This window comes from Ranitomeya imitator, chromosome 4, assembly GCF_032444005.1.
Source record: "Ranitomeya imitator isolate aRanImi1 chromosome 4, aRanImi1.pri, whole genome shotgun sequence".
NCBI classification, from domain to species: Eukaryota; Metazoa; Chordata; class Amphibia; order Anura; family Dendrobatidae; genus Ranitomeya; species Ranitomeya imitator.
The window spans coordinates 387080335-387098782 of record NC_091285.1 but is presented as its reverse complement, the minus strand read 5'-3'; the positions used below and the strand labels follow the sequence as shown (position 1 = coordinate 387098782).

At 39.1% G+C, this 18448-nt stretch overlaps 1 protein-coding gene across 50 annotated transcripts in view; it reads left to right on the top strand.

Annotated features, from left to right (window-relative positions):
* Nucleotides 1–18448, top strand: part of CELF2 (CUGBP Elav-like family member 2) — a 671263-nt gene that overhangs the window by 562935 nt on the left and 89880 nt on the right. For 39 of the 50 annotated variants that reach the window (XM_069765284.1, XM_069765281.1, XM_069765280.1 and 36 more), the window contains one exon: nt 12070–12149. In XM_069765284.1, the coding sequence (XP_069621385.1) occupies nt 12070–12149 (80 nt within the window). Of the gene's footprint in view, nt 1–11883; nt 11896–12069; nt 12150–18448 lie in introns of all 50 variants that reach the window. The other 11 variants (XM_069765256.1, XM_069765248.1, XM_069765243.1 and 8 more) reach the window with 1 other exon arrangement.

Sequence of the window (18448 nt, the reverse complement as noted above, 5' to 3'; positions counted from 1 at the left end):
CAAACCCCTCCTCCTCTCCGATTTTTACGATCCTTTCTAAACAGACTGTAACCCTGTAAGTTAACTGCCCAGTCATAGCTTTCATCTAACCATGTCTCGGTTATTCCCACTATGTCAAAGTTACCTGTAGATATTTCTGCTTCTAGTTCTTCCATCTTGTTTGTCAGGCTTCTGGCGTTTGCGAGCATGCAGTTTAGAGGATTTTGTTTTGTTCCAATCTCCTCGCTGTGGATTGTTTTAGAAATGTTCTTACCTCCCTTCTGAGTATGTTTTCCTGGATCTTCTTTGTTCCAGTCTAATGTTTTTCTTCCCGTCCCCTCTTCTTCTAGTTTAACGCCCTCCTGATGAGTGTAGCGAGTCTTCTGGTGAATGTGTTTTTCCCAGGTTTGTTGAGGTGTAGTCCGTCTCTGGCGAGGAGTCCATCGTACAAGTAATTCACACCGTGGTCCAGGAATCCGAATCCTTGTTGTCTGCACCATCGTCTTAGCCAGTTGTTCGCATCAAGGATCCTGTTCCATCTCCTGGTGCCATGCCCGTCTACTGGAAGGATAGAAGAAAAAACTACCTGTGCATCCAGTTCCTTTACTTTCTTCCCCAACTCTTCAAAGTCCTTGCAGATTGTCGGTAGGTCCTTCCTTGCCGTGTCATTGGTGCCAACATGTATCAGAAGAAATGGGTGGACGTCCTTGGACCTACAGTAGTTATCTGGAACTGGAAAAATACTGTATATATTACAAAACTAATGTAGCCTAGAGATAAAGAAGAATGAAGATACAAAGCCATTTTGATTAATTTATGTTTTAAAGATCTTTTACAACACATTTTTGAAAATGAATATATTCTGACTTCTCTATGGCTTTTTCAAATTATTTTTTTAAATGGTCTTTGGTTCAGTCTCGAGCCATGGCGACTTGAGGTATGAACAATCTGTAGGAAGATCAATCTTGTACAAGCTTAGATAGGTTCACCAGGGTCTTCTCCGACGACATCTTGATAGTATCAAGCCATTGATGGCTGTTCTTCCTTTATGTCTTGTTCCTCCAATACTTCTGACCAAGGTGGAGCTTACTCTTTGCCACATGGGTTTTTTTTTTTGCCTTTCTCTGGATCAACATGTTAGGGCATGTTAGGTTAGGCTATGGGTTGAACTAGATGGACTTATAGTCTTCCTTCAACCTTAATAACTATTATGTCTTTCTCCAGTGATGGCTCTCTTCGTATGATGTGTCCAAAGTAGGCAAGTCGTAGCTTGGTGACCCATGCTTCGAGTGACATGTCTGGCCTGGTTTGTTCCAGAAATTGATTTTTTTGTTCTTCTTGAAATCCATGGTATCAATAACATCCTTTTCCAGCACCACATTTTGAAGGTGTAGATTGTTCTACTATCTTGCTTTTTTAATGTCCAGGTTTCACATTCGCATGTTACATCTTTTATAAGTTGATCAAATTAGTCGATTGCTTGAGATGACATGTGAAATAAACTTTGTTACCATGACTATTCTCTAATTATACTGGCAATATTACAATGTAGGATAGAGAAACCTTATGCATAACAGTCTTGCCGCAATATTCAGATGTTGTGTTAATGAATAGGGTGCACTTTGCAAAGAAATAAATTAATATTGATGCATCACTTGGTGGTTCACCAAAATTACAAAAAGTACCCCATTCATCTTTTAATGGGTGGATTTTCAACCTTTGCAAATATAAATAGAATGAGATTCACCTTAGAAATATCTTGATGGTAAAGAAAAAGGAAAACAAGCTATTAATAAGATACACTAATGTCAATAATATATGAGAAGATTGTTCTTGAAGGTAGTCAGATCTTGGAATAATAGTAATAAAGTAGTGATTGTGAGGCATTTAGTGTTATTGACATCAGGTTTGGCATCAAAATTTAAGAACAGCTGTCCTCAAACAATGCAGCTCTGTGTAAGTGCACAATTTGGGGACAGGTCTGCTCACCCATTAGCCAAAACGATACAAAAATGATGTGCCAAAAGGAGCAATCACTCAAAGAATACACATATGCCTTGATTCTTCAAGACTAATATTTTATAGATCCATCAAATTCTTTTAGAATAATGTACAACTTAATCTGTTTAGTGAATTTTTTAGCTGCTAAGCACCAACACAAAAAAATGCACTAAATTGCATTTCTGTGGTTCATTACAGTACATTTTTGGCATATATGATGCTGATTTTTTCAGCTGTTCTAGACAATGCCCCCTCTAAGCTAAGCTCCACTCACTTTTCAACAGGTTGTGAGAGATGGCTGGGACTGAAGAACCCAAAAGTTGCACAATTTGGTGACATTTCCAGCAGTTTATCAAAAGTTAGGAGACCTGTCAAGCCATGATGTTACTACTCATGTATATAGCATTTTATCATCTCCACTAATGATAATATCAAAAACGCTTCTGATTTTACATTGAAACTGTCATCTAAAGGAGATTGAAGCAGAAGATAACTTTGATACTCCAGCAAAAACAAAATAATCAATGCCCTTCACCGCATTTAAAGCATACAAAACAGAATTCTGTCCAACGACCTACTTGAAAAGCAATTACAAGATTTTCAAATAGAATTTGGGAGGCGCTATGTATTTCATTTGACGCTAAAAGGAATACTGATTGATCTGTAAATTAAAAAGACGTACACTTTTAAAAGACCTTGCTTGTTCTCTCCGTGGCATAAAAAGCATCTTTATTGTTCAGCTAACACTTTGACTTTTTTTCTGGAACAGCTAATTGCAACATCTCTGTATAACTCCTCTCCGACTTGCTGCGGCTGCTGAAAATTGTGGTAAATGCATAAACTGTGCCTTATTGATTTTTGTTGACATTTTACATGCCTCTTATACATTCTTAACCTCTGTTTAGTAATTGCTAGTACGGAACACACTCATGGATAATAAGATCAAATTAGGTAACTAAAAGGATTCCTTGGCAACAAAGTGCCATGTTAGTCAAGAATGCGGTCTGTGCATATACCACTATAAGATAATGATCTTCACATTCGAATCAGGAGCTACGAAATGGAACCTTTAAGTGCCATATCCTATGATAAATCTAAGCACCTGCTCGGTCTGTTAAACTGACAGAAATAAATACTTTATTTAGCTTATAACACTTTCCTACGTGGTTTTTAAAATATTGCTTCAATCACAGAATGCTTTAGTGATTTATTTCCTGGCTGGAAGGGAGGTCATGAAAATACACAAATAGAAGGACTGCAAAACCATTGCTTTCCTTCACATGATGGGAGGCAGGGCTACCCTGTTATAAATGACATTGTGCTGGTATATACCTACAAGGATATGGACGCAATGGCTCCTGTTCATAGAAGGAATACAGCTGTACACTAGTGATACTTCAACAACTTTTCTCACATGAGGCAATGTGCTTGGTGGTTACAGAAATTCACAATCAGCAAATACTTAAACAGAGCTAGACAGTTAGCACACAGCGGACGCTTGCAACATTTTACTGGTACTTGAAACACAGTTGTTCTTGTCACAGGCACCAGTCTCCATCTGCATATAGTGAGTCTCTCCACTTCACACAGAGGCAATGGCACGCAGAGTACTCTTGTGCAACAATCCCCACAATCAAGAATAAGATGCCCGTCTGCTTTGTTCTGCTGTGGGATATCCTTGCCTTCTCGGCACTCCTCACGCAAAGGAAAGAGCCTCTATGATCCCCTCTGTTGTGCCAATCCTTGCCCTCTCACAGGAGTGTTGGTGGTGTCATGGAAGTGGGATGGTCTTCTGTTGGGATAAACCACACTAGCAGGCAGCTCAAGTTGGAGACCTTTACATGTTCATGTGTCTGACCATCATGCATGTGTCTGACCTCTACTGGAAGGAAAACAGGAATGTGAAAATAGACTAAGGGCATTGGCTAATGAAAGGGCAGACAGCAGCTCAGACCCCTAATGAGAGGTGCTCGTGCTCCATACCTCAACTTTGCCACTCAGTGTCATTCTTTTTTGTAGGGCATTTTTCCCATATTATATCTCAGCTCACACATCACTAATCTTTTGCATTACATATGCAGCTTTCTTAAATTTGTCACACATTAGTGACAGTAGTAAGGCAACGTAGATAAGATTGTGGCATATGAACTGCAATAGGATCAATGGTAATCCACAGAACCACCATAGCATTTCACAGTCTTGGATAGTTCTGTACATAACAGCAGGCTATAGGTAGCAATGATACTTAACACTTGTAAAAGGACGAGAGACTCATTTTCAATCATTTTACAAGTCCACAATATGCTATGGGTAGAAAATGCAATCTTTATAGTTGTCATTCAAAAAAAATGTCTAGTTTTCTATTATGATGGATAAATAGGGCAGTGCTGGTGGTGTAGTAATTCAGTGTATAGACTGCGAATGTACCAAATGGTATTTATTTATTTTACTTATTTATATGGCACTATTATGTTCCACAGTGCTTTTAGACATTATCATTGCTTTTCGTTCCCTGTTTAGATGTCCTCATCGGGGTATATAAAAGTTGAGAGACCCATATAAAAAACAAAAAAAACAAAGCTAAGCTCTTTTGTGCTAGTAAACCTAAATGGTTATTCCCAGAACTACATTGAATGGGGGATAACTTATTGATCAGAGGAGTTACCGATAACTTAGTGACCCAGAGAAAGGCTCTGAAACCCTCTTCAGTAGGGCAGAGATGCGCACCATTCATTGCCAATGTGATTGCTGGAGAAAGCTGAGTACTGTACTCTGCACGCCCATTCTAGTGGTTCCACAGTCCTATCTTTTAGATCATTAAGCATCCCAATGGTTGGATCCAGTCCTAGGAATAACCCTTTATATGAACAATCTTGATAAAACATATGTACTGTTGTATGCCTAGAGCAAGCCATACCTGAAAAACACCTTAGAGAAAATAAAAAACAATGTATTAATTTAAAGTATAGAAGATAAAAGATGTAGCTCTAAAATATTAAAAAACTATATACAGTGGGACAAAAAAGTATTAAAGGCCCCTTCACACTGAGCGACGCTGCAGCGATAACGACAACGATCCGGATCGCTGCAGCGTCGCTGTTTGGTCGCTGGAGAGCTGTCACACAGACCGCTCTCCAGCGACCAACGATGCCGGTAACCAGGGTAAACATCGGGTAACTAAGCGCAGGGCCGCGCTTAGTAACCCGATGTTTACCCTGGTTACCATCCTAAAAGTAAAAAAAAACAAACACTAGATACTTACCTACAGCCGTCTGTCCTCCAGCGCTGCGCTCTGCTTCTCTGCACTCCTCCTGTACTGTCTGGGAGCCGGAAAGCAGAGCGGTGACGTCACCGCTCTGCTTTCCGGCTCACAGCCAGTACAGGAGGAGTGCAGAGCACAGCGCTGGAGGACAGACGGCTGTAGGTAAGTATCTAGTGTTTGTTTTTTTTTACTTTTAGCATGGTAACCAGGGTAAACATCGGGTTACTAAGCGCGGCCCTGCGCTTAGTTACCCGATGTTTACCCTGGTTACCAGTGAAGACATCGCTGGATCGGTGTCACACACGCCGATCCAGCGATGTCTCCAGGGAGTCCAGCGACGAAATAAAGTTCTGGACTTTATTCAGCGACCAACGATCTCCCAGCAGGGGCCTGATCGTTGGTCGCTGTCACACATAACGATTTCATTAACGATATCGTTGCTACGTCACAAATAGCAACGATATCGTTAACAATATCGTTATGTGTGAAGGTACCTTTAGTCAGTCAGCAATAGTGCAAGTTCCACCACTTAAAAAGATTAGAGGCGTCTGTAATTTACATCATAGGTAGACCTCAACTATGGGAGACAAACTGAGAAAAAAAATTCCAGAAAATCACATTGTCTGTTTTTTTAACATTTTATTTGCATATTATGGTGGAAAATAAGTATTTGGTCAGAAACAAAATTTCATCTCAAGACTTTGTAATATATCCTTTGTTGGCAATGACAGAGGTCAAACGTTTTCTGAAAGTCTTCACAAGGTTGCCACACACTGTTGTTGGTATGTTGGCCCATTCCTCCATGCAGATCTCCTCTAGAGCAGTGATGTTTTTGGCTTTTCGCTTGGCAACATGGACTTTCAACTCCCTCCAAAGGTTTTCTATAGGGTTGAGATCTGGAGACTGGCTAGGCCACTCCAGGACCTTGAAATGCTTCTTACGAAGCCACTCCTTCGTTGCCCTGGCGGTGTGCTTTGGATCATTGTCATGTTGAAAGACCCAGCCACGTTTCATCTTCAATGCCCTTGCTGATGGGAGGAGGTTTGCACTCAAAATCTCACGATACATAGCCCCATTCATTCTTTCATGTACCCGGATCAGTCATCCTGGCCCCTTTGCAGAGAAACAGCCCCAAAGCATGATGTTTCTACCACCATGCTTTACAGTAGGTATGGTGTTTGATGGATGCAACTCAGTATTCTTTTTCCTCCAAACACGACAAGTTGTGTTTCTACCAAACAGTTCCAGTTTGGTTTCATCAGACCATAGGACATTCTCCCAAAACTCCTCTGGATCATCCAAATGCTCTCTAGCAAACGTCAGACGGGCCCGGACATGTACTGGCTTAAGCAGTGGGACACGTCTGGCACTGCAGGATCTGAGTCCATGGTGGCGTAGTGTGTTACTTATGGTAGGCCTTGTTATATTGGTCCCAGCTCTCTGCAGTTCATTCACTAGGTCCCCCCGCGTGGTTCTGGGATTTTTGCTCACCGTTCTTGTAATCATTCTGACCCCACGGGGTGGGATTTTGCGTGGAGCCCCAGATCGAGGGAGATTATCAGTGGTCTTGTATGTCTTCCATTTTCTAATTATTGCTCCCACTGTTGATTTTTTCACTCCAAGCTGGTTGGCTATTGCAGATTCAGTCTTCCCAGCCTGGTGCAGGACTACAATTTTGTTTCTGGTGTCCTTTGACAGCTCTTTGGTCTTCACCATAGTGGAGTTTGGAGTCAGACTGTTTGAGGGTGTGCACAGGTGTCTTTTTATACTGATAACAAGTTTAAACAGGTGCCATTACTACAGGTAATGAGTGGAGGAAAGAGGAGACTCTTAAAGAAGAAGTTACAGGTCTGTGAGAGCCTGAAATCTTGATTGTTTGTTTCTGACCAAATACTTATTTTCCACCATAATATGCAAATAAAATGTTAAAAAAAACAGACAATGTGATTTTCTGGATTTTTTTTTCTCAGTTTGTCTCCCATAGTTGAGGTCTACCTATGATGTAAATTACAGACGCCTCTCATCTTTTTAAGTGGTGGAACTTGCACTATTGCTGACTGACTAAATACGTTTTTGCCCCACTGTATATCACAATGCAGAGCTGATATAAAATAAATGAGCAACAATGTTAATCTTTATGTTATAAAAATATTCTATAAAATGTATAACTAAGTGTGTCTAGTGCCAGTTGTCACAAGTGCCCATTATCTCAGTCCCACAACCGATATCCTCTTATGGACAGCAGACTGCTTCTTGCCACATTGCAGGTCATCCTGTAGAAATCTGTGCACTAGATGTGGGTATTTTTCATCAGTACTGGACTCATTTAGTGGACTTTCTGCTAAGAAATAAAAATGGGACCCAAGTATAAAGTAAAATGCATGGAACAGCAATAGGAACATTTTAAATGTTCATTGAGAAAGGTAATATTTATTTATGGGATAGCATATTTAGTGAACTCTTTTATTAATTCCAAGACAACCTTTAAAAACGAGAATAGTAACACATACACAAAAGTGAACTCAGCACCATATGATACAAACCCATATGATACAAACTATGAACCCCCTTTTAAATATTTTTGTCCGATCACTCCTTATAAATTTCACTCATGATTTTTGAAAAAAATTTGTGCAGTCATGTTATAAATCCTATACAAGATGAGTTCACACCTCTGTTTCAAACACCATGAATCCAATCCATCAAGACTGGCGTGAGAGGGGGGTGCTTGAGACAGACGCACCTCTTCATCAATCGAGAACATCTGCCACACCTGGAATCTCATTCCAATCAGTATTGGAGTAAGATTTCTGGTATAGAGAAAGCCACAGCTCGTGGTAAATGAGACGAGCTGTAGCGTGATATTGCCCATATTTCCCCATTTTGTCAAAGCTCAGAAATACTATCGTGAAAATTTGCAAAAAATTTTGCGACCTTTCAAAGCTTTTAACCAGAATACTGGTGTGAAAGTTTTGATGAATCGGGTCCCATGTGTCAATTCCCTCATAAGACCATAAAAGCAGAATAAAGATTCAATGAATCCATCGCACCATGTATTCCAGCACTACCCAGTGCACCCCGTTGACCTGTCATGTGGTCAATTGGATTCTGCCAAGGTGTCCATCATAAAGCAGTGTTGCATGCTACAACACATTTTACCATGAGATGTAATGATATCTGTGATGGAGATTCACAATAGTGTTTGTCCCTTTTTTCACAAAATGTATTATTTGGTATCATCAGCTGTATACAGAGTATGTGGAAAAGCTAAATTAACCATGCATTTTATATATTACTTTATTCTTTTAGCCAGCTAATTGATTTGGCCCTTCCTATCAATCCGTTAGTCGTTGGAACTTCAAGGAAATAAATAAATAATTGTTTCATTGTCTTTACTGGCCACTGGGGCAGCTGATAATCGTGTAATGCCAAGAACAGGATTTTGTGCATTAGCTTCGAAATGACAATATGCTGGAACCACTCAGTGTTTAGATTTGCTTCATTTGGAAATCTTTTAAGTAGTAATAATAATAATGTTTTGAGGAAATTGAGTGGAACACTAAATTATTCTCTGAAACCCAAGTTCAAACTGTGCAAGGCTAAAGAAGCTGAAAATCAATGCACTTTTAAAGTCATTAGAGAGCAAGAGTCAAACATGCCTGTGTTGCTCTGGCGAAGCTTTTAGTGAGCCATAGTATTATTACAAAATCAGCCAGAATCTACATTAATTTCACAGTCTTTTTCTTCAAGATACCCAAGGGTGCTCGATGAATAAAATGGAAATTTCAAAAGGCAGTGTTTTTATTAGTTAAGGGGGCAATGAGCCTTGAAAGTGCTGCATTTGACCCACACGGTAACCAGTTCTGGCATGAGTAGCAATAAGGTATTATGTATTCTACGTGTCACAACCCTTCATTTGAAGGTGTACATACAAATAAGAACAGAAGTCAGTGAACGCTGCTATAAAATATATAAACAAATATGAAGTTCATTATCTGTGCTACTTCTTCCTCATCTTTCATTATCTTAAAATCTCGCTGCGTGTATCTATTGGAAAGGTTGCTGAAAAGCACAAGAGATTTGCATTATTTAAGATGACCACCCAGTTGCTTTTTAACATAAAATAATGTTAATATAGCCACCATGCTGGGTAACTGGCTTGGCGTCACGTTCTGAATATTAAACCTTTATAAATATTACATTACGCCAAGTTAATGATGATGAACAAACAGAATGTTTCTACTTTGGATTATTCTGCATTTTTTTTAAATTCATTTTCACGTTTTCCAGCCCTATGATGCAATTTACATTAAAAAGCCCAAAACAGTCCAAAAATGTGCTAATAAATACTAAAAATAGTTTTTATTGAATAGATTAAAAATATGTCTATATTTAACATAACAAACATCTCGATATATTGATGGATGAGCCAAAATGGAAACCACCAAGGTAAAGAGGCATCAATAACTATAGAATCACTTTAGAAAACAACGTACGCGAGAGGTTTATGTGCGTAGCACATGTATATTATACAAATGGTAAATAAAAAATGTTAGTTCAAGCATATAAAGTGATAACATAATACAGATTGGAGCGCCAGACAAAGTAATTCCCTAGAGATTAAGTCGCATAAGGTGCAAATAGGGCATACAAGGGCATAAACATAAGTAGGCTCACCTACCAAACACCCGACGTACGTTTCACAAACACTTGATCCCTGACAAAGAAAATGAAAATTAAATTTATGTCAGGTGAACTGAAATAGGTCAACATTATAATTCTCACCAATTTCTGGCTTATTTTATATTAATTCTGTCATTTTCCATTAAACTCCATGCACATTTCCAGCTTTTTTTTATTTTTAAAGTCACAAGAGAAGTGATAATTGGAAATAAGTAATGTGGTTTGTGACATAATCCATAACATTTTTCCACTTTTTTTTGTTACTCAACATTATTGAATTTATGATATTAAAATGTAATAAGATTTGCAGCCGTTCCCTTTAGATGACTGCTCAATCCAGTTCAGAAAGTTTCTATTCATCACCATCATCTAACTTCTTTGCCACCATCAGCAGATTATAGGTGGCATTTACTGTGTCTATAGTCTCTGCATTGAGAGCAGAGACAACTGAGGGCTGTATTAAACAGTAGGGAGTATTTATTGAAGAATTGCTACAAATGTCATTTTTGCTTTACTTTAAAGCCGTTTATATTCTAAAGAAAAATTGTGAGTGATATTTAAATGGAGAATCTTAATTTCTTTCATGTAAAATATTTTAGTTGAAAATTTCCAGACCAGATATGAATTTTTTTTACAGTTTTTCCATTAAATGATGATATTTTATAAAACAAAGGTCGTGTATACACACACATATATATATATATATATATATATATATATATGCGTTTAACCACAAAGAAAAATCTTGTTTACCGCATTTGATGCTATTACTTACCAGACCCTCACGACTAATCTAATGATGATATTAGCACGTACAAATGGCTCCCCAAAAAGTGCAATGTGTCTGATAATTGCAGAACACCACATGTTCACCTTCTTGCTCTTGAAACCATTGGGGTGAGATATCGGTAAAGTTACCAGACTAAGAGAACCTTTCCTGGTTACATATTCCCTTTTTAATGTAGTTAAGAGTTTGGTCAGATTGCGTAACTTGTGTTACAACAAACAGCCTGTATTGTGTATATCATGATATTTAATTTTACAATTTACACCAAAATTTCAATAATAATTGCAATATATTTATGCTGCAAAATGTACTACAATGTGTTCCTTTTCTGTTTATGTTTTCTCACCCTACATCGCATTGAAGAGAACTATATATTAAACCTCTAAGCAGCAACCATAACATTATACAGGGTAACAATTGGTTTGTAAATATGGCAATCCCCTAAGGAAAAAATAAAGCAGTCATGTGAGCAGTCCCGTCTCAGGATTGACTACAGTCCAAAGTGCTCCAGATGGTGCTAAAACTGGTTTTCTCCCAGGGACACGGACCGCCCACATGACTACTAACAGTTTTTTTTCTACCTTATAAATGTATTTTTTCCTTTATGCTGCAAGTGACATTTTTAGACAGTCACATCTTCACAAACCAACTTTTCAGTATCCTGAATAACAATATGACAGTGGTTTTAGGGCTTCAGATGGGACATGTTTTCTATATGTTGCAGTGGTGGCTACTTGTTCTCAATCTACACTTCAGGATTGTAATTCTCTCAAAGGGATCAGAATTACAGAGCACATTACTGACATTTTTAGCTATTTGTGTCAACTTTATATCAGTTTGACTCCCAGAGTGAATAGAAAGAAGAATAAATTGGATATTATAAAGTACAGAAATCACATTCCCACTGACCTAACTGATAGTACCATACATATTAATATATATAGCCATAGTGTATAAGTCCAGTATTAGGTGAGTCCCATAGTACAACTTAATCCCGTTATAAATGGTGATTTATTTTGACGCTTTCAATCATGTGAAAATGAAATGATCAGTGATTGAATATTTGTAGCTCTATCTCTCTAAATATGTGTGTCCACCTGTGGCTGAAAAGAACACTTCCCCATTTTGTTTTTGTTTTGTTTTTTTTTCCTTTCTTCTATGGTCGGATTAGCAAGTCAGCACTGTAAGTACCAAACCACTAAAAAAAAATTCCAGGAGTTGTTACTTTTATGTACTACTGAGAACAGTGTCGTCTTGTGGCCGTTCTCGTAGATTGTGTTGGTTTAACAAGCGTCCAACCCTTTTGTCTTGTTGTTTTTTTTTGTCTTTCCTGCCCCCTGTCCCCTTGTCCCCACAGGCTGTGCGTTTGTTACATTTTCTACAAGGGCAATGGCACAGAATGCAATCAAAGCCATGCACCAGTCTCAGACCATGGAGGTACTGTATCATCTGCCCTTTCTTTGTTTTCTTTGTGCAAATAATTGGGTAAAAACGAAAGTCGTTCTCTCCTGTTCAGACTGTTAACATGACAATCACAGATGTAAAGACCCCAGACTTCTCGCTGACACTCATTACACCATTCATTGAAGCTTTTTCATTGCAAGTGATCAGGTCACATAGAACTGCGTACTCTACATTCTTTCAGGTACAACACATCCCATCTGCACATTCATTTCAAATACAAAGTGGTTGGATTTTATTGGCACATTAATCCCTCACGAAACAGAATTCTACTTGTCTAAAGCAGACAAAACATTTCTTCTACTCAGTTTCATGCCCCATTTACATAGGTAATGGCAGTATAAGTTAGCACCTCCGGGCTTGTCTAGGTAGGGAACTGGAATCTAAGTAACAGAACATACACAATACTCAAACATATCTAAGGCTAATTATACACTGTGTCTGTGCACAGAACCTACAATATACATTGGGAGCTTTTCCCATCATATAGTGTAACATTCCCATGGGCCCAAGTTCACCAGACAAAGGCTAAACCTGTGTTTTTTCAGCCTCTGGCAGGTATAGTCTCCATATTATCTTTTTTATTGTATAGGAAAGCACATAAGACTGTTCTTTCCTATACAGAGGGACAGTGTAGTATATGTTTTCTTATAATGGGTTCCTATAATGGACAGATGCCTCAGCCTCCATCTTGACTGTGACTACTGTTGGGTACATAGCTCCATCCTGAAAGTGGGCACAAACACAGTGTGTACCGTGCTTTCACTCTTAGAATCAATCAGATTTTGGGGGAAATAATGGACAGATTGCTTTATTTTAATGTTGGGCCCTTAATTTCCCCAGTGAAAAACAATACTAGAGACATTTCCTAATACTTAACTTATTGGGGGGGGGAATGCCAAGTTAAATGTAAATAATTTTTCACTTAAAGAGGTTTTTCCGCTTAGCACCATTTTCTACCTACTCAATGAAAACTGATCCTACTTGCTAAGGCTATGGTCATACAAGCGTAAATTCTCTCATCCAACAGAGTTGGTTCGATAGTGAAAATGACACTGATCAAAGTTTGATCAGTGTCAGCATAGTGTGATCTAGATTCTGTTGGATGAGAGTATCGAAGAACACAGGAGAAAATGGAGAACAAGATTTCTCCATCTTCTCTATCGTGTCAGTGCCCTGAAATCGGACTGCACTCAGATGTCGAATCAAACGTGGACAAGCTGCAATTGGATATGTGCGCGGCCCCATGGAATAACATTGGTCCAAGTACGATCCAATGTTTTGACGGGTCAGACTTAAACGGGAAATATGGTAGTGTGCACATGGCCTAAGAAAGCTGTAATAGAAGGATTATTTAAATGGCCATCTAAAGTGCTTATTGATGAGCAGAAGATGTCTTACAGGGCAGGGCAATGCACCTTGTGCCAGGGAGAAGAAGGAGCCTAGTGGCAGCCTTCTCATTGTCATTTTTGGAGGTCTTAAGTATGCAGAACTGATTAGTCTAGTATGACTTTATTATGGTATTTATAAGATGCTGAGGAGATAGTTATTTTCATTTAAAATCCCAGGACTTGAACCTTCTTTCACAGTTATATAGTCTCAGAGCACAAAGTGGCATACTAATGTAAAGGCCATACTTTCTACAAAGGCCACACTTTCTATAAAGGCCATCACTAGAAGGAACTGCATTACCCACTTAAAACGAGCTGTGTTAGCTGACAAAAAGCCATTCAGAAAGCCAGGTAATGGATGACATACTGTGCAGTGTCATATATTACCCTTAATCTCCATGGCCGAACCTCCAGTAGCATAGCGATCTCTTTTATTTCTCATAAATGTGTCTCGAAAAGACAATATGGCTGATTAATATCACTGCTCCATGTCAAATAACGCTGCAATTACCAGTCTTAAGGTCTCCATGGTTCAACAGACCTAAATCAACAGCCAGCAGGCAGCTTCTCGGGAGAGCTTCCGATTTTAAATCACCAGTGACACCTAGTCTTTCACTTGTGGACGCAGGACATGTCAGCCTCTATATCATAGGCTCCACGCTTTTATTTCCAGCCAGAATAGCTGTTGTCTTAACATTAACACTATACACATTTAAATGCTGAATAAAAGAACCCATGTGAATAGCAATGAAATGAAATGAGCCTCCGAAATAAAGATAAAAGGAGGTAGAAGTCACCAGGCAATAATATACTAAAGCAGAAGTTGAGCTCTACACAATTTATTTGCCTGAAAAGTAAAATAAAACTACAAGGCCCCAGGATAAATCCGATTCATGTTTGTCATTTATCTAAATGTCCTTTGTTTCTGGAGCATGTCATATCGGCCCCGAGAAATCTGAAATATGACGTTCATTTAACTCCCGATGAAGAAATGCCTACAAATGCCGTGCCGCATTGCTACAATGCCACCTGTGCTTGTGGTGCAATTATCCCAAACATTAAAAAGAAAGGTTCGTTGTGAAACAGAGCACTGACTTCTAAAATTACAGCTTGGCCCGCTGCGGCCGTGCAATTATATCTTTGAAATCCTACACAGAAAATTGGTTCCCACTTTATCAAAGTGATATTTAAGTTGTCTAAGGTAAGGCATCTTTTTAACTACTTCAGCAGAGGAAGAATCTTCGATGTAAGAGCTAAAACTCCAGCAACTCAAAGCCCGTGAACCGCAAGACGGATTACGCTGATCATTTTCTGGCCGCATAGCGCCGCCGTGTACACAGTGCACATTCTCTTCTAGATGCATTTTCAATGAATTCTGCTTGTACATTGCGGAAGAACAAAATACACGGAGGTAGAAAAGCAAACCTTACTGCAGTGATGTATCTATGAAACCTACACAGGCCATACCTAGTAACACAACCGCCCGTGATCAATCACACTTTCTAGGAATTCGGTTATGCTCTGACAGATCCATGGCAGTGCTCACATTCCAAGAAGTGCGCTGCTTTCAATGATCACAAAGGAAAAAATCAGTCTTATAGCAAAAAGGAGCCGCTGGTTACTATGTAAAAATATGAAATATTATGGAAAATATATGTCATTCAAAATGAAAAATTGGCCGTAAAATCCCTGCATGTTTGTAGCATCAGTATGCCTGCTCATTCTAAAGCTGCTTGTCACGGTCCGAGAACAGACTGTGATTGACCGCAGATCTACTGACCAGAACTTAACAGCCTCATAGGCATATATGAGCCTGAATGTCCGGATCAGTAGATTCGCTGCCGGTCTGTAAATCACGGTCAATAGTCGGACTGCCACAAAAGGAGGGGTAAGTGCCACCTAAAAGTATGTTCACTGAGCAATTGTCCAAGGGAATCGGTCACCAGGTTCTTGCTACCCCATCAGAAAGCAGCATAATGTAGAGGTAAATACTAGTGATGAGCGCACATGCTCAGATAAGATGTTATCCAAGCATGCTCGGGTGCTAACCAATTGTCTCCAGTGTACTCGAAAAATATGTTCCCGTCCCCGTGGCTGCATGTCTGGTGGCTGTCGACCAGCTGTGAGGCATGCAGCCGCGCTGACTCGAACATGTTATTCGAGAACTACGAAGACAGTCGGTTAGTACCCGAGCATGCTTGGATAGCACTTTATCCGAGCATATTCGTTCATCGCTAGTTGCAACCCTAATTCCAGTCATGTATCACTTACAGGGCTGCTTGCTGCCATTTTGATAAAATCATTGTTTTCTCTGCTGAATGCTGAACTTAGTATAACCCCACTCACACTACTGATTGACAGCTTTCTGTGTGCAGTGTGCATAGGCAGAAACCTGCCAATCAGTGGTGGTGCGGGGTTATGCAAAGCTCAGGAATATGCTTGACTTCCTGGCATCCGATTTACTAGTTGTATAATGATAATCTCCTGCTGATAAAACTGCGATTTTGTCAAAACTGCTTCCCAGTAAGTGACATATGATAGAAATCAAGGTCTCTGGAAAACCTGGTGACAGATTCCCTTTAATACAGTCATTCAGTCTCTGTTCCATGTGCAGCTAGTACACAATGAGATGTGTTCCTTCCAACAGTGATTTTCGGGTCCACATAATCAATCCAATTAGCTGTCAAGCAAGTGTTTTGCTTGTTTGTCAACTGATTAGTACTATATATGCACTAGCACAGGAACTCCTATTTCAGATGGGCCGGAGTTATATTCGCTGGTCCATACAGAGCTCTTTTTTCTTATTACTGTCTCTATAAGAGCCTCCTTGGATCCTTCCATACAGCTGTATGTGATGGGAGGAGATATTGGGGTTTCTATAAGCCAAGCAGACAACACAGAATACATTGTACTGTCAATTATCCCCCCATACACCAGAAAAAAATCAATGTTCCAAGCTGAAAATGAATAAATAGGTACATTATTTACTTAGAATTATTAATAATAATTTAAGCGCCAACATATTCCGCAGCACTTTACATTTTAGAGGGGAAGTAATCATTATAATAAAATACTGTAGTCTAATTTCAACCCTCATAATTACTACACTTACATTCACCGCCCTCTAGTGGCAAAAGGGAAATTAGTCATATTGGGGTCAAAACAGCATAACACTAATACGATTAGAATAACTTCTACATACACATCAAAAACTATTTAGTCTGTGATTTTGTCATGTTGTTTTCAGAATTTTGCACAAAAAACAGTAATATTGCAGCTTATGTTACTGGTTGATTTCAGCATGCCTGTACACTGTGTTCTGTATATTGTAATTTGTGTACAATAATTTTCTTGGTTATGACATTGTGATGCTATGTGCAGTGTTTTGAAATCAAAACCTGTCAAAATACTTGCATTTCTTTTCTTGCTTTCTTCTTTTCTATGTATGTTTGTTTGCAATGCTAGTCTCTCCCAGAGCATGTTGGGTACTAGATCATCATTATGGCATCATGTTGTGACCCATTAATCTGTGGCTTTGTTAAATGAGAGATGAAAAGCATAGTGCATGAAAAATGTCATAATTTAATTGTTTTCCGTTTTTCAGATGTAATGAGATTGCCAGCGTAAATTTATCTTCTTTTTGCGAGCAGCACTTTTGAACTTTGGTTGAAAATCTTCAACTTGTGCTCACAATTGTTTCTTCCAGCATCCTGCCTTCACGGCTGTAGAATGCAAAGTGACCTTAGCAAGAAATGTTCGATTTGTATGTTTGAGTAACAAGGAAAGCGTCGTTTACAGCAAAGTTTTAACCAAAAAATGTAACGATATGTTCCCTTGTCATTTGCATTATTACACATTTTTTCCCTATGGAACGGATTTTCTTTCACTCTGGAGTCTGAGCTAAAAAGGATAGCCATGTCCCATTGTGATTTCAGAAGTGGCCGACAGTGAAAACAAAGAGCACAATGCGTTCCATTAAGTGCTCAGATTATTCAGCAGGGACACAAAGAACCATACACATAGCTGATCATTCCAGAAAAGAGAAGATTATGGGGCAATTCTGGCAAGCAGAGTGCTCTGTAGCCCTACAGTGGGGATCCTTATCCATAATAAGAATATGAAAACAAAAGTCTAAGTAAAAAGCATCAGGCTCTATCTACAGTCAGTGTTCCTCAACTTCAGTCCTCAAGAGCCACCAACAGGTCATGTTTTCAGAATTTCCTTAGTATTGCACAGGTGATAATTTCATCACCTGCTCAAGCATTAATTCCACTACCTGTGCAATACTAAGGAAATCCTGAAAACATGACCTGTTGATGGCTCTTGAGGACCTGGAGTTGAGGAACACTCTACATGATCTTTCTGGACATTTAAAGAAGTAGTCTCATCAAAGTTTTTATTCCGTAATTCCTCATATGTATTTTTATAATGGTGTCTCAGCATATTAAAATACTTACTGATTGCTGTCTAATGGTTTCCAGTGTTCCTCTTCTGAACGTTGTGATGTCAAATCGGACTAGCCGCATCGCACAAGTTTTTTTATGTGGATCAAAAGTCACTTTCTCAATATAAGGGAAGAGTCAGACCGCCTATAACTCAGATGAGGATCACTGCAAGCCAATGGACGGACTGGCCATCAGCGAACCCAGCTAGAGCGTGACAGCATGTATTTCTATGCAGCTGTCACATTCAGGTCGGGAGAGCTGATGGCCAGTCTGAGCATTGTGTTACGATTCTCTCCCGAGTTATATGGTCATCTGAGTCTTCCATAAGTCTATGGATCCATGTTCTGAATATCATAGACTTATGCTGGTAAAGGAGCTAACGCTCTACACTGTAGACGTTGTGTGAGTCAGCAAAGGGGTCAAGTGGTCCAGAAGAGAA